The sequence below is a fragment of the Centroberyx gerrardi genome, chromosome 7 (assembly GCF_048128805.1).
Source record: "Centroberyx gerrardi isolate f3 chromosome 7, fCenGer3.hap1.cur.20231027, whole genome shotgun sequence".
Lineage (NCBI taxonomy): Eukaryota > Metazoa > Chordata > Actinopteri > Beryciformes > Berycidae > Centroberyx > Centroberyx gerrardi.
Genome location: NC_136003.1, coordinates 8,475,745 through 8,500,422, shown reverse-complemented (window position 1 = coordinate 8,500,422; position 24,678 = coordinate 8,475,745). Strand labels below are relative to the sequence as shown.

Sequence of the window (24,678 nt, the reverse complement as noted above, 5' to 3'; positions counted from 1 at the left end):
GTGTGTGTGTCTGTCTGGTGTTGGTGAAAGTTAGACTCGTTTTCCAGATTGGCCTCTCTTTTGCTGTGAAAGTTTACACACCATTATCACACAGTTAACTAAAATGAGACTTCTTTACCTTGTAGATGCCATTCAATCCCATTCATGATATCGCTCGTCATTCACGATATATACAAACTTCAGAGATGTGTAGTAATGTAATCCATGCAGGATATTGATGGGTCGAAGATGTAAGCATAAAATAGTAGTCAGCCAAACAAACGGTAGTTATACTACTATCTATATTAATGCGGTAATGATTTATTGATGTTAAAATGCTACATGTAGCACCTTTTAATGTTTATGCTCTTACAGTCTAACTGCCTTTTGCCCTTCCCAGCTTGATTTTGAGTCATCAGCAAAGTAACTGGTTTTGCATATGTATAGGAATCAGACGATTTATCGAAATTCAATATATCGTGGGGCAGAAAAATGAATGGTGATATTAGCTCCATTTTATTCTGGTGTAGTAATCACAAATGAGACGCTTGACCATCACAGTTTCACAAGCTCTCCATCCAAATGATATTATTGTCACTTTGTAATGACATTTTTAAATTGTTGTTTACATTCTAACAAGCCAATGCCATCGCTAGAAAGATTTGTGGCTCAGAAATAAACATAATTCTGCACAGTCAGACTTCTGTCGTCATTGAATCCTGAACCTCATATCTTACAACTACCATTTTTTTTTGGTAGTCCAGTCACATGCAATCTGTTGCTCCCCTGCCTATGGAAGGGAGTAGGAGTCCAGGCTGCTGTGAGGGGGAAAGGGAGAAAGAGTGTGTGCGCTGAAGGATGTGAAAAACAACTGTCACACGGAAAAGTGGTTCCTATGGTAACGCCACCAGAAAAAAATGGAAACAAATTCAATTACTCTCTCGCTCTCTCTCTCTCTCTCTCTCTCGATTTTTGCCCTTCTCTGTCTGATCTCTATTTTCTCTCTCTCTCTCTCTCTCTCTCTCTCTCTCTCTCTCTCTCTCTCTCTCTCTCTCTCTCTGTCTGGCAGTCAGTAATAGAGGTGATTTGGGAGCAGACTTGGGAGGGAAGTTGTGTCGTGTAAGTGCTGCAGATTTAGGCTTTAAACGACAGGGAGCAGGGAAACAACACATTCGCCAATCTGTCAGATGTCAGATTTTGGCTGTCTGTGTCTGTGTGTGTGTGTGTGTGTGTGTAGGTGTGTGTGTTTGTTTGTTTGGGCTGTGTATGGTTGGCTGTGCTGAGAATGAGTGCAGTGAAGAGGAGTAATTTTACAGCGCTGAGGCAATAAGCAGTAAATCTTGTAGAGCGCGCCAAATTGGAGTCTGTGTGTGTGTGTGTGTGTGTGTGTGTGCATGTGTGTTCGTGTGTGTGTGTGTGTTTCATGTTACGTGTGTGTGTTCAATACACTGCGATGGAGCATTACTGTGTGAGAAATGTGTTGAGCAGAAATAGATTTTGGAAACCTCAATACACATTCAAATCAAATTCTCCTCTTTCTCTCTCTCTCTCTCTGTCTTTTGTCCCCTTCTTCTCAAGATCTGACCATCCCTTTTCTCTTCATCTTTCTCTCTCTCTTTCACTTACTTTACATCGTTTCTTCATTCTGTTTGGTTGCTTCTCTCTTTTCCTTTCCTCTCGCTCTTTTTTCCTGATTTCTAGTTCTTTTACTGTCTTCCTCTGTCTTTCTATGTCTTCCTTTACCTCTTTATCCCACACTTTCTAAGTCTACTTGTGTCCCTCTTTCTTTCTTTTTTCTTTCCTTCTTTCTTGCTTTCTTTCTTGTTTCATTTTCTCCATCCCTCTTATTTGCAGTCTCTTCTTGTCTGCCTCCCTTTTGCTCTCTTTCTCTGTGGTCTTGTCTCTCTCTCTCTCTCTCTCTCTCCCTCTCTCTCTCTCGGGTCCTCCAGCTCCACTCCGGGCCTGTTCCTCTCCGTTCCCAAATGAAAAATGAGGAGCTTGACAGAAAAGTTTAATAGAAGAAAGACAAATGTCATCGCTTAGTGGCCCCGAGTTTTTCTTCTGCCGGAATAATCCCTTCGATTTCGGTGGGTGTGATAAACGGGACTTCATTAGGCCCAGGGAGTCCCGGATCTGCTATATTAAAGGGAGGTGAACACACACACACACACACACACACACACTCACACCTGTTTGATCTAATTTGCTTGGATCCAATGAGAGCACTAGAGCATTAATGTTACTTTGTTGTTTTTTAGTGGGAGGGATAACTGGGGGAAATGGAGTCACATTTGTTATTTTACTTTATTTTATTTATTTAACTTTGACTGAGCAATAGAATAGAATAGAATAGAATAGAATAGAAGTGCTTGGCGGATTGATATTGATTGGATTGATATACAGCAGAAAAGAATGAAACAGGCAGACGGAGATATTAATGAATGAATGGAAAAGGGAAGAAAACGGTTGGTAATGAACCATTAAAGTGAAAATAAAGCAGGCTTAGAGGCTGTTTCTGCTTCACTGCTGGTTGAGTCAGAAATATTGCGATTGTGCTTACAAGCATTTTATAGCAGCAATATCCATATAGCCTGGGTTACAGACTGCTATAATAATTTATAACTAAACTAACAAAAGCCTGCTATAATAGCTATATTCTACATATATTCTAACTATATAGGGCATGTTGATTCTGCCTGCAGTTCCCATAGACAAGCATATCTATATTGTTTTCAATGGCAAAGTGAAGCATCAAACTGGGTGTTATATTCTAAACAGAAAACAATATTAGGAGTGAGAATACTTGTCAACACGAGCATTGTGATTTTAATGGGCAGAATCCTATGCAATGTTTAGTATCTTACTCAGCGTCTTCGTCTAACAGGCTATTAAGCCGTCGCTCATAAAAACGTTGCAGCACTGGGTTCTGGAGGTTTTTTAATAGCTCAGTGATTCAGTTGTTGCCCATTGAGTTTAGCCAAATGTCTGCTTACTGGTTGGAATTGCATTTGCCTTGTTGCAACGCTGGCACAACTCTTTGTAAATACAAGATTCTGGTATTAAACATTGGGTTTATTGATAGCGCTATGTAGAGTTGTAGCCATTGTAGAAGTCCCACTCTTTACTGCTGCACTTTGCCTCCATCCCCAAGAGAAAGAGTTTAGAAATATAAAGTTTTACTCTCTTTTCAGCAGTTGGAAGTTAGAAGGAATGGTCTGGTGGCGAGTTGGTTGAGAGACATTGAGAGTTTGTTTACTGTATACTTCCTGTTGGTCAGAAGAATCCCAGAGCAGGTCTAAAAGTGGAGCTGGGCAGGGAAAGTGGGCCATTTTTGACCTGGACCCTTTTTTCCCTTCATTTGCCATTACACATAGATCAGTTTTGACTAAAGTCTTGTCAGTTACTTCACTATAGAGCAATTTGGACACTCAAAATGGATACAAATGGTAAAAAGATGTAAATGAAAATGACCTGATGCTACCTTTTACTCTTTGCTGGCTTGCTATGGCTGCCTGTCCACATGCCCCACTGTGGATTGGCGTTGGGTGCTTTTGGTTGGGGTTTGATTTTCCTGGAGAGCCGTGCACTCAGGCAAGCAAGACATAAGTGGCTCTTTAGCGAAGCAGCTGAGTAGATTTCGGTCAGCATTGATCTGATGGGTATGAAGGGAAAATGGGGTCTAGGTGGAAAATGGCTGGAGTTATGCTTCTAACCTCAGCTCTAAGTACTGCCGCCTTGTCACAGCCTCTTTGTGTGTCAACTCTTGGTCCTTGAGCAGCACACTGAACCCCCTGCACGCTCACTCCTTTTAAAGTCGATTCAGATAAGAACATCGGGCTAAATACCTAAGTAATACCAATTTGATTCAGCTTTTATAGTGTTCCGCAGAGAATTCTCTTGAGTGCTAATGCCGGATGGAAGCGCGATAAAAAAAGCTGAAGGGAGGCTTGTGTAATGGCCACCAGTGTAGGTAATGGGCCCGGCCATTAGGGGCTGTAGCCTGCTAGTGAATTAGCCTCAGCGGCCAAGACTTCACACATGGCACACAAGCTCACACATGGCTACACACGGGCTCGCATGGACACACACATGTAGGAGTGTACACACACACACACAGGTTTGTTAGAATAGATACTGTACACATGGTCAGACCTATTGTTGGTGCTGATTTGGATGTTGTGCAGAGGTGTGTCTTTTGTGTGGTTTGTTTGCATTTCCCGAAGTGCCCATATGTGTGTGTGTGTGTTTGTGAGGGAGAGAGAGAGAGAGAGAGAGAGAAAGAGTATTTGTTCATATTTGTGTGCATATGTATTTAAATGTTTCTGTGTGTTTGTGCTTGTGCATGTACATATGTAAGTCTATGGGTTTTTTGTGTATGTGGGTGTGTGTGTGTGTGTGTGTGTGTGTGTGTGTGTGTGTGTGTGTGTGTGTGTGTGTGCGCGTGCAGCTCGTGACTTGGTGTGTGTCCAGATGTCCATATGCTGCTAGGCAGGGCAGGGCATATGGCCATCTGCTGGAAGATAGAGATGCAACCAATAGGCTCTGACCTTGTGATTTGGTTTCTGTAATGGGGCCTGTATGCATAATGCTCATGTTCTGCCTTGCATGATGTCATTGCAGACGTTGATTTTTTTATATATATATATTTGTCTCCTGCACTTCTGCCACACCATTGCTCCATCTCTAGGAGAAACTGTTTATGGGAATTAAAAATGTGCCCTGTTTCCGATGTGTGAATATGCAAAGAACAGTCATTTGTGCAAAAAAAAGCAAAGATTTTATTGGTCTCTGCAGTGGTAACGCAAGATCGATGCATGATGGGGGACTTCTGTGATCCACTAATGTATAGTACTGTAAACCTCCAGACAGAGCCGCATGACAAAAGCCAGGAAGACGTTCTGGCAAAGCTCTCTAATGTCAGGCCAGTTTCATATCTGCCAAGTTTTTGGATAAGGTCTTTGTGACAGCTTCTTCCAGTGAAGGCAGAATATCCTGCGTAACCACAGCAGATGCTTCCACTGCATGCAGAATGACCTGTGGGATGGGCGCCATGGCCTGTGTTAAGTCCAATGGGCACCCAGAGTTCATTGTGTGTGTGTGAGTGACTGCGTGAGTGTGTGGTGGTGTGTTCTGCAAAGGTGTGTTTAACAAGGAGTGCCTGTTTCATTCTGTTTAAAATCAAAAAATCTTTGTTGCTCAGCGCTCATTGCTGTGGTGTTTGACCGGAGCGCTACAGCACTGCAGTCCATTGTCTGTACAACTGTAGCACCTTACACTCAATACACCATGTACCTAACAGCTGTAGTGCCATTTGTCACTAATACCGAAAAGAGTCAGTCTAAACAATGTCGACGCGTTCGTGATACATATTCCTTTGGGAAGTGTAGCATTACTTTAGCAGGATTAATGGAAGATACGTATGTTTCAGGAGGGGATTACGGCGTTTTCATGTGTGTGTGCATGTGTCTCGGGAGATTATAACACGTATGTAATGGATTATTCTTGGATTGTGTGACATGTATTGGTGATTCTCTGTCGGTCCGCAGTGGAGAGGAGGGGAGAGAGAGGAGCAAGGGGGGAGAAAAAGAGGATAGAGGGGAGAGGAGAGGAGAGGAGAGGAGAGGAGAGGAGATGAGAGGAGAGGAGAGGAGGGGAGAGGAGAGGAGTGGAGAGGAGAAGAGAGGAGAGGAGAGGAGAGGAGTGGACAGGAGAAGAGAGGAGAGGAGAGGAGAGGAGAGGAGAGGGAAGCAATCAAAAGAAAAATGTAAACATGATGGCAAGTGATTAGAAAAGTAAATACAGACAAAAGACACAAAACACTCCACCTTCCTGTCCTACACTCTCTCTCTCTCTCTCTCTATGGGCAGTTCTCTGGAATCCTCGGACTGTGGCGGGTTACTTAGCAACCAGCACCCTGTAGAAACTGTGTCAGAGAGAGAGAGAGAGAGAGAGAGAGAGAGAGAGAGAGAGCACGATAAAAAGTGGCCTTTCTAATCAGTATAATCAGTCAGGATGTTTATGTCTGCTGCTTTGTATCCGACAGTCTTCCATGGTAGGGTGTGTTTTCATCATTTGCACTGGCCTATATAAATCCATTTACACACAATGTTTGTACAGCAAATATTCTGTGTGTGTGTGTGTGTGTGTGTGTGAGTGTGTGCGGCGTTCAGAGGAACATGCATCGGCGGCGAAGCGTGTGTTAACGCACGCAGAGGAGCCACTAGCTCAAGGACGAGCTGAACGCTTGAACAATTTCAGGCGATGTTCAGTAGCCTCCGGTGTGTGTGTGTGTGTGTGTGTGTGTGTGTGAGGTACAGGTTTAAGGCCAGGCCCCACCAGATGCAGCTGCTCTATTTAGGGCTCGCTGACTCTCTCTCTCTCTCTCTCTCTCTCACACACACACACACACACACACACACACACACACACCACGGGACATATGCTATAGAAAATAGAAGCTCACCTTGGCATGCCTTTCGCTCAGGTGTGTCGTGTGTCAGGCATGTTCCAGTACAACATGTCCGCTCTCCAGAGAGAACACACACTTGTCTAAACTGTGTCTCTTTGAGCCGCACTGGACTGAAAAAGACCAGCTGCTCTTTCTCACTCCATAGAATGGAATAGAATAGAATAGAATAGAATAGAATAGAGCAGAATAGAATAGAATAGAAGATGATGATGGTTGATGTGCAAGTTGCAAACAAACAATTTCACCATAGGGAAATAAAATAGCCATTGGCATAGAAGATAAGACAGACTGTGGAAATAAGCGACGGAAGAAAGAGCATGGAGCACAGAGAGAGAGAGAGAGAGAGAGAGACTATAGCGGAGAGAGGGAGAGAGAGGGAATCCTGGTGTAACTGCGTCACTGCTGCCTCAGCCTCTCTCTCCGGGGAGGAGGAGGAAGGGGGGGGTGATGGAGGGATGAAAGCAGGAATAGGGGGAGGGAGAGAGGGAGAGAGGGAGGAGTGAGTTCAGGGACAGGCTGATTTATGAGTTTCTGTTTCTGAATCGTGCCGTCTTCTGGGACTTCTCTCTGAGATGAGCCGATCTGGAGTTCACACATGCAGACACACACACACACACACACACACACACACACATGTACACACTGCGCGCACGACACACTCACACACACATGCACACACACACACACACACACACACACACACACACACACACACACACACACACACACACAGTGGACACACACACAGTGGACACAAGAGACACATGCCCCTCTGCAACTAGAAATTCTGCTGGCAAGAAAGCTTAAAGTTGGGATCACAGCGGGGGGAGTTTTTTGATGTGTGTGTGCTTTGAGTGTTTTGGGGTAATGGAGAGTGTGTGTGTGTGTGTGTGTGTGTGTGTGTGTGTGCTTTGGCAGATGGTGAAATGAATTAACAATCATCCCAAACAAACACTGCTCTGGATCTGGATTGGGAGCGCTCCATCGCGACGACAACAGAGAGATCACTAGGAGGCGGAGAGGAGGAGGAACAGAGATGGAGAGAAAGGCAGAGATGATAGAGAGATGAACTGAGGCGAGAGATGAGAGAAAAGAGGGAGAAAGAGAGAGATGAAGGGAAAGAAGAGCAGAGTTTTAGTTGGAACAGAGATACACGACAAAGTTTTGCAAAGCGAGATGGAGGGGAAAAGGAGGAAGGGAAAGGAAAGGAGTAGATTGGAATAATGAAGGGAGGTGGAAGAGGAGGAGAAGTGTTAGGTTTTTTTATTCATTATATAAAAAAATGTCATAGCAAATCATAACATAATAGCTGCCATATCATTAGAAGACCCTCCAAACAGGTTGAAATTATAATAAAACCTGTTAATATAATAAATTGATGTATAATGACATAACATCACATTATTACATTAACGAGTACATCATGACATCATGACTGATGATGTAATAATATTGAATAATACTGTAATAACTTGAGTTATTGCATTATTAGTCAACATTATTATTGCATCATTTAAAAACGGTTACATTATATGAAGTAATAATCGCCAGTTTATGTAATAGTGATGATTATTATACATTATCCAGCAATTCATTACATTAACAGGTTTTATTACATAGTCAACCCATTTAGAGGGACATTTTATCTAATTTTGACAAGTTATTACACTAGCCAGCAGATATTACAGTCATATGCTACAGAACAATATTGTAAATAGGCAAAATGGGTATATGTGATGTAATGTAATGTAATGTAACACATACATTGATAGGCTTATCGTAACATGCATACGTTTATGAACTGATATCTCCATGCATAGCAATAGCCTATCGCTGTACATGTATGCACATACAGTATGCATGCACACGTATGCATACACATCCACACGCGCTTGCTTCCACACTTAGAGTGCACACACACACACACACACACACACACACTCTCACTCTGCTGCCCCGCCGATCGACCTCAATAGAGAGCGTGATTAGGTTATTACATCTGATGGGATTGAGTTTGCTCTCCTCCTAATGAAAGAGGGATGGACTGGAGCATGAGAGGAAGGAGGGGGGGCGGGTGTAGGGGGGGGGGGGGGGATGCGGAGAGATGGATTGGAGAGGGGAGGGAGGTGAAAGGGTAAGAGGAGCAATGGAGGGAGGATGAGGATGTAGAGAAGGGGAAAGAGAGAGAGAGAGAGAGAGAGAGAGAGGGGATGAGATGGGGGGGATGATAAAAAATATTGGGGGGGTGAGGGGGGTCAGGACAAATTGAAGGGAGGAGAGAGAGAAGGAGAGGTGAAGGTGAGAGTGAGGGAGATGAGGGAGGGAGGAGCGAGAGATGAAAGGGATGGAGGGAGGAAAAGAAGGAGATTGACCTTGTTTTCACCAGTGTGTTGAGATCGATATTGCTGCAACAGTACCAATTATTTGTTTTATGTACCTATATATTTTACCATCTGAGACTCTGAAAATGACTCATCCTCATCTAACACTATCTGAAACTTCATTATAAAATCAGGCATAACAATTTCAGAACCTTTGTTAGGGGAGAGGGAGACAGTTCAGATAGAGACAGAGAAATAAAGAGAGAAAGAGATGGAGAGAGAAAGAGAGAGAGAAAAGAGAAGGTGGGGGATTTATGTAAGTGCATTGTCAGGATATGATGAGTCGGCCAACCCCTCCCTCCTCTCCTCCTCCCCCTCCTCCTGTTCTCCCTCTCCTCCGCTCCATTTTGCCTACAGTATGGGTCTGAGTGCTCCATTAACCCCCATACACTTTTGGATGGCACTTCAGGAACGTTGAGATGTGTGTCTCTCTCTCTCTCTCTCTCTCCTTTTGTGTGTGTATGTGCTTATGGGTTAGGGTTTGTTTATGTGTGTGTGTGCATGTGTGTCTCTGCACCCACGCCAGAAAAAAATATCCCCCAATCCAAAGCCATCTGTCTCTGTGGCAGAACAGCGTTGTGACCAGTCACTGATCTGAGAGCAGCATTTCACAGACAGACTTGCCCTACGCTCAGAGCAAACGCGGCGCGGAAGTCAATGGAAGGAGGGGAACGGAGCGAAATGTACAAGTTGGAATTTCTCAACTTGCGCGAGACGTTCACCTGATGCAGTACAGCGAAAGCCACAAGGGCCTGTAAATATCTGCCTAGTGTTTACAATGGGAAAGCCTGATTCCTTAACCTCTTCCACCCGCTCCATTCATCATTAGAAATGCATGTTTCGCAGCCAAGCTTTGTTCAAACCCACAGAACTTTATTTTAAATTCTAGTCAAGATCCTAAGGTTTCCAAAGATACCAAATATGTCATGCTGAATTACAGGGAAACATGTATAAAATGATGCACAAAACATTTTGTGAGTTGAGTTTTTCCATTTGATGTAATGGTACAGCCATAAATAAATGAGGTTTGAATATTTCACTCTGTATAAGCATGCTATAGCTTCAACGAAGTGTTGGAACCAGCAGATACAGAATATGGATGGGACATGGACGTACAGTATGGAAAATTTATTTTTTTCTAACTTTGAAGCTACTTAACGGGAAATTATAAGGGGGTGCAAGGGGCTAAAGAAGTCAGTCATGCTAGCTGGCAAGCCTGGCGCAAAATGATTAAAATGCAAGCATGATAGAATACAAAATATAAAGCTAAAGCATAGTTTCAAGTAATCTGCATTGTTTCATCCACAGGACTTGAATGGATAGAACGGTCATTCCCATTCAAATTAACAACGGAGCAGCGGACATTTTTATGTGAACTATTGAGCTAGCTTCTGTATAAACTGACTCATGGCAACTCACTGAGGTGACAGTTTTTACAGCAAGAGCCAAAGCAGCTTCTCTGTCTCCTTGCTGCCATGGATTGCTAACATGCTAATGTTGACTATAAAGAGCTAGAGAGAGAAGTACAGTCTTTGATAAAGCTACGTTAGCCTCGTCGCTAACGTTAGCTTTCAGTTGAGTTTTGACAGTTTGCTAAGCAGTTCTCGAGCGGGTGTGACACACTTTACGGCCTTAATGTCCAGACTTATGTTGTCACCATAAAAACTAACCGCTATTTTATCCTGTACTAGCCAAATTACCAAGACAAACAGTGGAAGGACCGTTCTATCCATTCAAGTTCTACGGTTTCATCATTAATCGCCGTTAAAAAAACGGTCAACCAAAGCCTCTTATCTAAACAGCTGTGACTATCGCCCTGGCTGCTTTCTGTTGTGTGGAGTGGTGTCATCGCACGTGCTCGCATGCCGTCACACTGATTTTTCTTGCTTATTTTTCGAGTCAAGCAACCAAACTTCCAGACGGGCTATGGAGAGCGGCTAACGGGACGCGGCGGGCTTCATTTGTAGCTTATCGCAGAACAAAGAGTGGAGCAGATAGGGATAGGCTGTGGACAGGCGAGGTGAGCTGAGACGTAACACTGGAGCTCCTCTTAAACACAGAGATGGAGCGAGATACATAGAGACCCCAGGGAGGAGAAGGAGTGAGAAAGAGTGAGAAAGAGAGGAGGGCAGATGGAAGGAAGAGAGAGAGAGAGAGAGATACAGAACTTGATAGATTTGTCTTTAACTGAATTAAATTAGTGTGTGAGTGTGTGTGATCGTTGTAGAACAGTGGAGTGACTGCAGATCGGCTGCTGTGATTCTTTTTTCTTCTATTGCTTCAGTACCGGTTTACTGTTTACTGTTTTCTCTAAGGGTCTCTTTCTCTCTCTGCAGCAGCCTCCTCTTGTATATGCACTGACACACACCTGACAGCTCAACTGGAGTGGGCTTGACAGTGTTTGTGTGAGTGTTTGTGTGAGTGTGTGTGAGAATTTTCCAGTGTTTGCCTGCCTATGTGTGCATGTATGCCTACGTTGTGTAAGGGAGTTGTTGTTGTCTTGCATCAGCAGTCGTGTGTGTCTAAATATGTGTGTGTGTGTGTGTGTGTGTGTGTGCATGTGTGAGCGCGTTTTTGTTTCATGTGGTGGTTCTAAAACTCTAAAAAAAAACAACCTTCAAACCACAATGCGTCCTGAGTGTGCATGTGTGCGCAATTATGCGTTGCGTGTGTGTGTGTGTGCGTGTGTATGTACAGTGTGTGGATGTGTTATCACAGTCACTGTAGGTGTGAGACTTTGATATGACAGAGTGTGGTACGAATATAACAGCCTCTTTAATACGCTAAATATTACATTGTGATGTTTGTGTTTTGTTTACCTTGGAAAGAGTGCATTATTTGTGCAGCAGATGCTGATGGTAAACACTGACTCATTCAATGGCCAGTGGATGTAATGGATGCTTCACCTATCTGTCTTTGCTGCATGCTTTCTCTCATCCTCTATACATTTTCTCTCCCCTCTCTCTTTCTCTCTAACAGCATTAAGAGGGCGGATGTAGAATTTATCCTTGAGTTGTTCTGACCCCGCCAGTGAGAATTACCGTGTATGTGTGTGTGTGTGTGTGCGTGTGTGTGTATGTGCATATCCACATTTGCAATCTGATGTTTATCCTGATGGGTACACTGATCTAATTCTTTCTCGTCCTTGAGCAAGACACATAATGCCCAATTGCCCCAGTATAAAGCAGTAGGACACTGGTTATACTGGGAGGGTTGAAAAAAGTAAAAACAATCCTAAAGGTATCACTTTAATTTGCATACAAGAAAATAATTTTGCTAGTTGCTAGTAGTTCATAGTTCATGTTAGATTTTCACAATAACACCACTTTCATGCCCTTTAATTGATGAAATACTGCACAATAAAAAATCAAAACAGACTTGATTTGTGGAGAATGATTTATTCAACACTATGGTATTGTATGATGATGGTATAGAGGGAAACACCCAGTGCTCACAGCAGTGAAGTGTCTCAAGGAAACAACAGTGTTCTTGGCCCTTTGGAGGCGCATGGAGTCTGACAACAACACTTGTATTTCCCTGCTGGAGCAGATTTACTGTACATGCTAGCTCTGTGCAAGTGTGTGTATCGTTTTTGTCTAACGTGAAAACAATGTGTTTTGGCCCCAGTATAAACTCGGAATTAATGGTGTGTGACGGTCTAAACTAGTGAGGAGGTCAATAGCAGGTCTACAGAGAGGCAACCAGACCAAGCAACCAGCCATGGAGCCGATAGAAAAGCCAATCTAAGCACGACTACTCCAAACTCAGCATGTCTTACGGCTGCAATGCATTCTGGTCTATTTAGGCTGCTGTCAGTGGAGAAATTGGTGTCTGTCTCTTCTGTGGATTTCTCCCTGTATGATTGTTGAACGTGCAAAATGGTGAGTGTGTTGTTTGTGAGACTGAGTAGTCACTTTTTGTGGGAGATGCATTTTGTCTATATAGACTGCCTCTATGACCTATGAATACCCACAATTCTCCACACCCCGAGCAGCACTACACCACACAGACCTATTTTGATTTACCCAGAATGCCCGGGCATAAATCGACCTTAACAAGTGAGACCAGTGAGTATTATGGTGTGCCAGACCTAGATTTGTCTCTGTCAGGGGAAGAAAGCAACCAATGTACGCAGTGTTTGATCACACTTATAGCAACATAGGGACAACATAGCTTTATTTTGTGTGTGTGTGTGTGTGTGTGTGTGTGTGTGTGCGTGTGGCAAACTAAATTTGAAAAGCGGCAGCATGGTTGTCTTTGTTTTCTGTTTACTGCAAATCAATGTGTATTCTGTGTGAGCTCGCTTTACAGTGACAGCCTGGCTTGACTTGGAATACTTATGCATTAATGCTTGTGTGTGTCTATGCAGGCATACATCTCCGTGTGTGTGCATTTGTGTGTGTGTGTGTGTGTGTGTGTGTGTGTGTGTGTGTGTGTGGGAGAGCTGAAGACAGAAGGGGACTCAGAAGGTGTTGACTGCGGAGATTAAAGAGGAATTAGAGGAAGCAGAGCAGAGGGAGCCACAGAGCAACACAGGAGAGGGAGAGAGAGAGAGAGAGAGAGAGAGAGAGAGAGAGAGATCCTCTGAATATTCAAATCTCTCTGTTTAATTCCGGCGCAGATTACAGAATCTTTCATCTGTGAAGGAAGGACAGACCTTAGGTTGCTTGTCAAAGTGCATGTGTGTGTGTGTGTGTGTATGCTTGTTATGCATGTTTTCACTGGAAAGATCTGACCTATTCTCTCAGCATTTTTAAGCATGTTCTAAGCACATTGTCTTTGTGTGTGTGTGTGTGTGTGTGTGTGTGTGTGTGTGTGTGGGTGGCTGAGTATGTGCATGTGTGTATGCTTGTTATGCATGTTTTCACTGGAAATATCTATTCTCTAAGCATTTTTTTAAGCATGGTCTAAGCACATTGTGTGTGTGTGTATGTGTGTGTGTGTGTGTGTGCGTGTGTGTGTGTGTGTGTGTGTGTGTGTGTGTGATTGAAGCATGTAGTGACAGAATGGCCCCGGGCATTTTCCATGTGATTGAAGATGTGTTTTTCGCCGCGGTATTAATCCTCGCAACAACACATTGTAACTGAACACAACGTTATTGACAATTTTTTTTTATGGCTATTCCCCCGAGGGCTGTACAATACGTGTTCTGCACTGATGTAACAGCTAAAGACACAGCACCTAACTCATTTGAAGACCGGGTATGTACGAGACAATACACAAGCGATTGTCGTAATGCCTCGGAGCTGTTGTCGCTTCCGCAGAACGACTGAGTAAAATGTGAGCTCCCCCCGGTGTGAACGCTGCCTCAGAATTGGACTGCCCTTTCCACACGCCACTCACATCTCCACGTTTGACAGCTTACATTGTCCGCCGCACGATTCCCTTGTTTTACATACTGTACATTCTCAAATGTTCCAAAACGGGCAACGCAGCTTCAGCCAGCCTCTCTGTCTCTCCCTCTGTCTTCCTTTTGTCTCTCCGTGTCTCTCAAGGACCACTAACAGCAGGACTGGTATTCTTCCAGCCTCCCACTGTAGTAGTGCTTTGTGTTCACTTGAAAATCCAGCTGCCGCACGCCGCAACAATAGGCGCTTGGCACGTGTACAGAGACCCCCTTTATTTCCAGGAACATAGCAAGACAGTCCGCCCTCCTTCATCATGTAGCGGTCTCTACAATAGAGGATGTTAAGGTGACGTAATGCGCATTCTGGCGGCCATGTTGGAGGTCCTCAGCTCTTGGGCAATGGCTGAGAATATTTGATTGCATTTCTAGACTTACGACTCATTTTTGTGCTCTTTTTACTGAATTGAATGAACTGGTCATTTTGACACTGACAAATTGGATCTATAGTATTGTTTATTTAGATAATGTCAGCCATTTGGTTGGCTAGCTAACCAGAGAGTTTGGTCAGCTAACCATCACTGTCTTTTTGCTAACACATCTGATTTGACCGATAGCTAATGTTATGAGGCCAGTAGACTAGTAGTGCCTAGTAGTTGCATGTTAATGCTAATATTAGCTTGCTGGTTAGTTAGCTAGCTAACAAAGCCAACTAACTGTTTGTTTAGGTTAACTGACTCTTCTCAAGCTACAACTTGTAGTGCTTTGTAGTAGTGCTAAGGCTAAAGGAGCTAAGACTAAAAACAAGACAGTTTATTGTGTCACAGATACCTAAATTTGGAAACAAATCTACCTGACTATTCACTTTTACTTAGAACATTATCTACATCCACACCACAACTATCTTTTCAAGTAGCCTATATTTCTTTGTCTTCCCCGCTTGTTATATATATAGCCATTATTTGCATATAGCCATTTCTCCAGTGGACTTCCAGCTGTGGTTTTGTGACACTGCAATGCCTCTATAGAATGATGAGATACTACAGAGATGTACAGTATCAGCACAGCTCTGAGCATAACTTTCCTGAAATCATGCCTCCCCCGTGTTATACTGAGGAAAAGTAGGGTACATTGAGATGGTAGTAGCCTAAATGATGAAGAAACAGGCTTGTGACAGAAGAACGCTGCTGGTTCAGATTCCCACTCCAGCTGGGAAATTCAGATTGGGTGGAGTGAATGAGGAACACTCTTGCCTCCCTCAACAGCTACTGTCGAGATGCTGTTTAGGAAGGAATGTATCCCCCAACTGGTTTGTAGCAATTGTAGATGTTTTTTAATATCGGCACAATTGCTTTTTAAAATGGATTACAATTCTAATAATGCAATATGTAAACAAACAAAAGTTTTGACAATATAAATTTTAATTGTTTTGTGCTAAACAAGATCATTTTAGATTTACATTTTAAGCATTTAGATAATGCTCTTATCCAGAGAGCCTTGCAAGAGAATGAGCTTCAGTTCCTAGATCAGCAACATCACAAGCAACCAATAGAAAGGAGTGCAATAGTGTCCTTACAATATTTTTGTGACCATTGGACGATCACATAAGAAAGAAGAGCTAAGAAAAGAAATAAAAAGTAAGAGCTAAGCAGAGTGCGAGAATGGATTTTATATAAGAGCATATAGGCCAGTATAAGAGCAAATTAGAGTGAGTAGAGGAGGAAGATTTGGGAGAAGGGATATGATTTATTCAATATGGGATATGATTCAATTTACAGTTTCTAATATTGCAGCTTATGTATCCAATGATCCAATGTATCCAATCTAAACTATCCAATGACGTGCACTTTCTAATGCAGGATAGATTTTTAGCATTTGCTGTAGCAATCCACAGAGGATCCTCACTCTAACAGCCATCTGATGCTGAGAAATAAGTTTTAGGTCAGACTTTTTTGCTGATACGAACTTCTGTCTTTGGCCTCTGGTAACAGCAGTGAGTCCAGCTTGTGCCCGTGTGTGTGTGTGTGTGTGTGTGTGTGTGTGTGTGGCATGAACCATATGCAATGTGCATATGTGTCCGCATGCATCTGTATGTGTGTGTATGTGTGGCTGCATGTCTGCTTGCGTGTGTGAATAATGTAGAGGACAGTGGTCGCCATTTGTTTTCTGCTTTTACTCCCTTTCTAATTAGAGCAGTACTTCACCCTGGGAATACTTCAATACTGCAACTCAGCACACACACGCACACACACACACAGGATCAGTGTGTGGTGTATGTGTGCGCATGTGTGTCTGGGACAAAAGCCAAACTAAAGTAGAAAAACAGCAGCATCAGTGTCTTTTTTTCTAGTTGGGGAGACATGATTTAAGGCTATTTCCTGCTCTTGTTCCCTCTGTCATTTTCCCTCTCTCAATCCACTTCACCATCTCTCATTCTCTCCCTCTCTCTCTCTCTCCCTCCCTTTCCTTGTCAGTTTCATGGTCTCTCTCCCTATTTCTCCTACTCCCTCTGTCTTCCTCTCTTTCTCATTAGGATGATGGGACGCCTTGTCTTCTAATGTTATTGCCGCGGCAGAGGCGGTGTGACATGCTGTCTGTATATTTCATTAGTTTGCTTGTTTTTTTATGGTATGGTATAATTCATAGGTGCTCGCTGCATCGGGCTACAACATGTTGTCATTACCGCTAAGGGATTTATGAAGATATTCGTCTACAGTAAGAGTCCATAATGTTCAGATGGATGGTAGCAGGGCTTTCTATCCATGCAGTGACTGAATAAAAGAAAGGAAAATTTCCTTCCACTGGTTGCCTGTACCTTCTGTCACTTGTTAGTTAGGACAATACAGTTTATATTTGTCTTGTACATAAGCACCTGGCTCAAGAAGTGGATTTATGGCTTGGACTATGGCTCCTTACTATTCAAGTTTAATGCTGTTCCCCCTCTATTGACGGTGTATTATTGCCTCCATGTGTCCATGTTTTGACCTTAACCTCCACCTCCACGTGGTTTGAGCACGTGTCCATGCTGGTGATCCTGCTCAACTGTGTGACTCTGGGGATGTTCCAGCCCTGCGAAGACGTCACCTGCCAGTCAGAGTGGTGCCTCATCCTCCAGGTTGGTGTGACACCCCCCTGCACCCCTATCACTGCAACCTATCCGATTCGCTGTGTCTCGAACTCAACAGCCTACTCACGGTGCTGCGTTTCTCTCATACTTTTTTATGTACTGTATGTGTCAAGTTCCATTTCCTTCCTTTCCATGAAAACACATCATCAAATATTCATGCTATTTTCTACAGTACAATCTAATAAATGGGTCTCTGCGGTGATTGTCAAATCATGGTGGCAGGGTAGCTTTCACCCAGTGGAAGGCTATTGACTAGGCAAAAGTATCCTGTGGTAAAAATGCCTCAAATTTCCTCTTTTTTGTTACTTAAAACAATAAGCTCTCTCATTGCTCTTGACAGTAAGTTCCCTTAGACAGATCGACCACAGTGTTGGGACAGCCAATCCCATCTGAATGGGACGAAGAGAGATGGTACTTGAAATGCAGGGAGAGAGGTATCATTTTTTAATGTTTTGTCAAAAACTATCGGTCCACATCGCATAAATCAAAGAGTTTTGGCGACTAGGAAGGCTCTGTGTAGAATCCACAAGCAGCAACAATCATAAGGCCAAAGACTGCGGTGGAGAATTCGAGAACTTTTGCTTTAAGCAGGGTACTTCAAGCAACAGTTCTTAACATTACATCTTTACCTCCTATAGAAGTAATAAAAGCCCCCATCCACCCATCCAACCATAGCTGCTGAGATGCAGCAGCTAATGGGGATCCAAATAAACAAACAAACAAACAAACAAACAACTTCTGACAGACAGTAGACAACTCTTTCTTGAACGTTATAAGGTAGAATAGTTGATATGTTGTAATACAAAACTAGTACCTCAAATGACTGGTTGCCAGACAATTCTTAGTGCCTTCTTTTGTTAATTGTCTGAACAATTCCCTAAGACATCTCAAATCTTAGACACCCTTGACCTCTAATGTGTAGTTGCTGATGATCAGCTTTGTATAATAGTGGAAATATTGCTGAATTACAACATCTTTCTTGGACGGTGAGCTAACAATGCCTCAGCAGGTGAATTCCCATATTTTCTTAATAGCCAGCTTGTCTGGCATCGGATGATATAATAATTTTAACTCGCCATGTCATTACTTTGCTGAGAATTATCACCGCCTCAGAAGATAGCCAGGGGGAAAAAATGACATATTATTGCGTGGGAGGCATTTTTGTCCACTGGTTAAAGAGACCGTCCTTCAACCGTAGGACCAGGGTTCAAGCTCCGGGTCAGCAAGCATCTGCCCTGCTGCAGCGCCCCTTGGCCACATAGAGGTCAATAAAACATCATGTTACATTATTATAATGTTTAAATAGTCTGGTTGGCTCAGAGGCAGCGTTTCCATTGTACTGCGTAAAACCTGGTCCAAACTGGCTGGACTGACAGTGGGCCAGAATTTTACAAGGTGGTCAGATCTTGCCAAAGCTGGCCACCAGCTAGACTATGGACTAGACTAATGGATTAACGATTATTGATTGTAAATATAAAATCGCACACCCTGTTCTAAGTTGATATTTGTCTCACAATATAAGCACCTGGAAGAGCAATAACAATAAAGAGAACAATACATAAATTAATAATAATGGAAGCTTGATGCATTCTCTTTGGCAGTCTCTTGCTCTAGAGCGGCGTTCATTCTCGGCGTTGTTGAGATGTGCTCATTATTTTTCAAATACAGACATTCTTTTGCCATGGTAGCTGTCTAATTAATTGAGACACAAACATAACTATGCTAAGACAGCGCTATGCCCCGCTGGGATGGAACAAGCTAATGGAGACAAGGCTTATTTTTCAGACAAACATCTTTCACACGTCTACGGTTTCTTTCAAACATGAGTCTCCATTGATGACTTAACAAGGGCCCGGCCGCATATTTTGGCACAAAGGTTGATTTGCTGTTATTGTTGTCAGTGTCAAACATGAATTTTAACTGTATGTGTTTATTTATCCAGGTACTGGACGACTGTATCTTTGCGTTCTTTGCGGTGGAGATGGTCATCAAGATGGTGGCCCTGGGAATCTTCGGCTCCAAGTGTTACCTCGGCGACACGTGGAACCGCCTCGACTTCTTCATCGTCATGGCAGGGTCGGTATCCCACGGTGCATTGCTCTCACGCCCGTCGGTTTTGCCTCTTTCTCTGTTATCTACAGACAGACACTAGCGGTCACCCTAGAAAAACACAACCTTTCATTTTGTCCCTGTCACTCTGAGGTGAATCAAGATGTATGCCCACAGTACACACACACACACACACACACACACACACACACACACACACACACACACACACATTTCATGCCCAAGGATAGAGTACCTGTATCACACATGACAAAGATGTGTGATACAGGTGCATGCTGTTGTGCCTGTGGGTGTTTGTGCATGTCTCTATCTGTTTGTGTGCGAGTGTGTGTGTGTGTGTGTGTGTGTGTGTGTGTGTATGTGCGCACGTGTGTGTGCATGTTTGTCCCTGCACCACACCACACCACATGTCATGTTCTAAATAGAATTGATAGTGTCCTTTGCGTAGGTGTCCTGTGTTGGTGTTGCTTTTTGTAGCGCTCTTTCTTTTTCTCTTTTTCTCACTCTCCCTTTCTCTCTGTAAATATTGTCACTTTTATGACGTTTGGGTGCTGCAATATAAACAGTGGAAAAAGAGCTTCTGACTATATGTAGTAAAATGTCAATTGTGCTTATGTGGACTGCTGGCATTATAGATTTTAAACTCTCTCTCCCTGTCTCCAGGATGATGGAGTATTCTCTGGATGGCCATAACGCCAGTCTGTCGGCCATCCGTACCGTCCGAGTGCTCAGGCCGCTACGGGCCATCAACAGAGTACCGAGTAAGTCAATGTTTGTCCTTTTGAAGAAGTACACAAAGTTTTTGGGTGATTGGCCCCGTTGGTCAACTTACCCGATAAGTGATGAGAGCATAGACACCAAAATCATCCATGTGGCCCCGGTGGATCATTCGCCCCGGTGCCCCATGCTAACACTTCAGCATACAACAGTGGTGAGAGGACCAGGATTGAGACCCACTGGCATACAATGTGTTGAGTGATAGTAGGCTACTCGTATTATCCAAAGTAACAAGACTGACCTATTAGTAATAAAAACTCCATTGTGGTTTTTATTATATGGTCTGTAGAATCATAAATTATATTAAAAAAAAAATCTTTAACTCAATGTAGCCAGGTTTATTTTTGGAACTATTTCAGGTGAGCAACCATGTTCAAAACAGTATTATTGTTGTATCATATTTTGTGTACATTTTACACAAAACTGCCAGACTTAGCTCCATTTCATTTAAAATTACTTACCATTTAGCTTAAGAGCTGCTAAATTCTTGTTTTCTCACTTTTGAGGTAATGCTACTATCCTTCAACTTGCTAAAGTTATGGTATGCTAAACTATGCTAAAGTTAGCATGGAGCACTGCAGCCAGCAAACTACCGGGAGCAATGGATGATTTTGGTGTCTATGTTGTCATCACTTAACAGGTAAGTTGACCAACGGGCCAGTCTCTACAATACTAGATGTATTCCTTTAGCTGATGTCCCAGGTCGTACCAGCACCAGTGTTGACTGAGGACTTGCACTTAGTTACTCACTTCCTTAAAAGCTCTCTGACAGAAGTGGCCATGAATCTACAGCTAAAGAGGCTCACTAGACAATGGTGTCATAACAATGTAGAAGTTTATTAACCAGCATACATTAGGCAAGGGGCCAGCCGAGGCTGGCAATATCACTAGTCATCTTGTTACAGTAAATACACCTCTCTAAAACATGTTTTTTTCTTTCTTTCTTTCTTTCTTTCTTGTTGTATTTACCTGTTTTAGTCTGATGTAACCCTGTCATGTCTGCTATTTTTATTGGTTTAACATAGTGACTTTATTTCTTATTATCTTATTATTTAATAAAAACAACAGAAAAGTAGCTCTTTTACTAGTGATAAAGTAGATCCTTTATTATATTCTGGCATCGGAGAGCACATGGGAGTGACACCAAATCACATCAGTCATTCTCTCAGTCTACAGCACCTTGGAAGCCAGGCTATTAATTTGATCCATACTGATTAAATATACAGTGTGTAGTTTATAGACGTCTGCTTGCTGTCTGGCTGCAGCAAGCCAGAATACAGACAAACTGAATGTAGCCAAAAGATCACTGTGTATGTGTGTGTGTGTGTGCGTGTGTGTTTGAATTATGACCCCACTTTCCCGGAATAAGGCTGCCGTTAGCATGTGAAAGAGGTTTGCCCGAAATGCTCCCACATGAGTGATGGTGATATGGAAATGTGTGTGTATGTGTGTGTGTGTGTACGTATCCGTTCATTTGTGCGTGTCCGTGTGTTTGTGGGGGCGCTTTGGGCACTGCAGGTAACCCAAACACAGTCATAAAGCACGACAGGTTCTCTGTTTCTCACGCAATAGCCCTCAGAAACCAAGTTTACTTTACAGGGTAAAGTAAAACTTATTTTATTGTAACACATTTTCAGAAAGTGCTCCCTGAAGGGGGGCTGATAGAGGGTGGGAGATGGAGAGAGAGAGGAGAGGGAGGGAATGATGATGAGGGTGACAACGAGAGGTATTACTTGGGGCTGGACACTCAAGGTCAGTGTAGCCACACACACACACGCACTCACACACACACAATCATACCCCTGGGTCCACAAACACACACTCACAAGCATATACAACCACAGTTTTAGAGATACCCTCAGGATGCTTAACACCAGCTTTCCTCTCTCTCTCTCTCTCTCTCTCTCTCTCTCTCTCTCTCTCTTTCTTTCTCTCTCTCTCTCTCTCTCTCTCTCTCTCTCTCTCTCTCTCTCTCTCTCTCTCTGTCTCATTTATACTCTCTCCTAGTTTTTTCTCTCTTTCTCTGAAGCTGCCCTCATCTGCATTTTGATCAGATATGGAGCTGAGAGTTTTTGGGCAGAGGCCAGCCAGGCTAATAGGCAAACATTTTTCTCTCCCCACATCGCTCTCTCTGTTTCTCTCTCTCTCTCCATACCTCCATCGCTCTGCCTCTCTATCACTGTTTATCTTTCGTTCTAAGTGGATGGGAACTGTCCATTGTTAGACAGATGTTGAATGTGTTTCTGTGCTGTCACCTAGATACAGTGAGCAGCGAGTTCTGTGTTTATTTCATGTTTACGGAGCTGCAGTGTGCAGGGTGCAGTTAAATCCTCTGCCAAATGTCTTAAAACGCCAGCACACACAAACATACACACACACACAAGACACACAAATACATGCCCACACTCTGCCTTTTTCTCTGTGCTACTACTTCAGTCAAAATTCCACAAAAATAGTAGAAAAGCAGTACCTGTGACGCTTACCTGAACGTCTACGCTACACTTGACTTATCTGGCCACCTAAGCGTTTTTGACTCCTTCAGCCGATAATGTTTCTCGCATTATTACTTCATTATTGAGTGAAATGTCTTTTTCCCCAATAAGTAAAACTAAATAACTAAATCATTCAGGACTCAGTTAGCTGCTATAGCGTGGCAACAAAGTAGTCTGTTAGCTACCAACTAGCTAGCAAGCTAGCTGCTTGTCTTTGAATTCCTAGGTTAGCTAACGCTAGCTAGCTTTTTAACATTTAGCTCACTGCATGCACAGCAAAGTGTGCGTACCCTTTGCTGTAATTGGTACTTCTAGGTATATGAAGTGGCCTCCATTAGTTAGATAGCCATCTAACATTAACCCAGTTGGCTTTCTCTACAATATGAATGCAGTCTAAACCAGATAATTTTTCTATCTTCACTTATATCATTTACATGTCTTTAATGAATTTATCTTTCCTGCTCTTTCAGCCTATTCATAGTATTCTGTTACATCATCACACGGCCATCTTAGTAGGAAAATAACAGGTGATTGTAGTCAATTAACAGGTGATTATTATCAAACGACAGCCACAGCCAATGTCTATATTGTAAGGGACCATATTAGTAGGAAATGCATGTGACATCATGGGAATACTATGAATAATGCTATGCTACATGTGAAATCCACTAATATCCTCTTACGCGTAAACGCATGAACACGTAAGCTACATAGTATATATAATGTGTCAAAGGCGGCATTTACACTTTAAGCTAATGCTATGTGAAGGCTACATGCTGATGCGTTATACTCTATGCACACAATTTGACGAGAGCAAGCTAACAGCCATTTCAAAGCACTCACTCATCAACACCTCCAGGAGTGTCGAGAAATTAATTTATGGTCAGTTATTTAAGTCCATCCTAACAAGCTCAAACTTACCTATGCAGACCTGACATTTTAAATCAGCCTGTTTAATTATCCCCAGATCTAATCTAAGATACAGAGGCTGCAGACTAATTAGAAGAGTCCCGACAAGAGCAATCTCTATCATATTTTTATAAAAAAGATGGAGACGGATAAATACATTTTTATCTCATTTTATATTTTCATTGCAAGCCCTTACTTCAAGCTCCCTCTCCCTCCACAATCCTGCTGCCTTCCACAGCACCTCAAAAAAAAAAAAAAGTTAATGATGAACTTTTTAAATCGCCCAGTGACTCAGTCTGTACTTCCTAGAGCTAAATTTCATCGCTAAGCAAGATTATCCAAAACACTTCTTATTGGCTTGAATTGTGTTGTTGCCTGGCAACGTAATGCTTAAAAAACAGTTTATCAGAAATTCGGTGACTATGGGACTTCACTGATTTCAGTGGCATGACTCTGTCTGGATAGATGGCCCTTGTCCGTTTCAATTGCTCTCGTCGACTCTGCCTCTTGTGTGCCGTTCAATTGCATTAGCTTAATTAAACTTCACTTAAAAGAGCATATAATAACTCTATTCTCTGGGAGTTAATGCAGTGTTGATCTTGTTTTGCATCCCTGTCTTGCTGAATCATGTCTCCATACCCAAAATCGTGTGTGGGGAACCCATCAGTATTCTGCTTAGTGGCTGCTGCTGCTGCGATCTGTTTGTGTTTGCAGAGCTGAGCTCACTGTTATTGTTTATTATAGAGGCATCTGTGTGCTGTTTACTGTGAGTGTGTGTGTGTGTGTTTTTTTTTTTTTATATATACTGTACTGTATGTACGCATATGCGTGTGTGTGTGTGTGTGTGTGTGTGTGTGTGTGTGTGTGTGTGTGTGTGGATGTGTGTATGGAGATATATGTAGAGCATCACATCCACTCTTAAAATGACAACAGAGTTCCCTCTCTCTCCAACTCACTGTCTTTCTCAAACACAAACATAGACACACACACACACACGCACACACACTCTGTCATTAGTCTGTCATTAGAAATGTGTGAGCTCACCTCACTTTGCCCCTCTTTATGTCCCTCTCTGTGTTTTTGAGTGTGAAGACGACAAGAAAGGGAGCAGCCAATTGAGAGACATACTG

General features: G+C 42.8%; 1 protein-coding gene across 1 annotated transcript in view; it reads left to right on the top strand.

Annotated features, from left to right (window-relative positions):
* cacna1ha (calcium channel, voltage-dependent, T type, alpha 1H subunit a) overlaps positions 1-24,678 on the top strand; it is a 124,018-nt gene that overhangs the window by 35,664 nt on the left and 63,676 nt on the right. Inside the window, exons 3-5 of the mRNA XM_078284696.1 lie at positions 17,177-17,288; positions 19,243-19,376; positions 20,034-20,131. Of these exons, the coding sequence (XP_078140822.1) occupies positions 17,177-17,288; positions 19,243-19,376; positions 20,034-20,131 (344 nt within the window). The remainder of the gene's footprint in view (positions 1-17,176; positions 17,289-19,242; positions 19,377-20,033; positions 20,132-24,678) is intronic.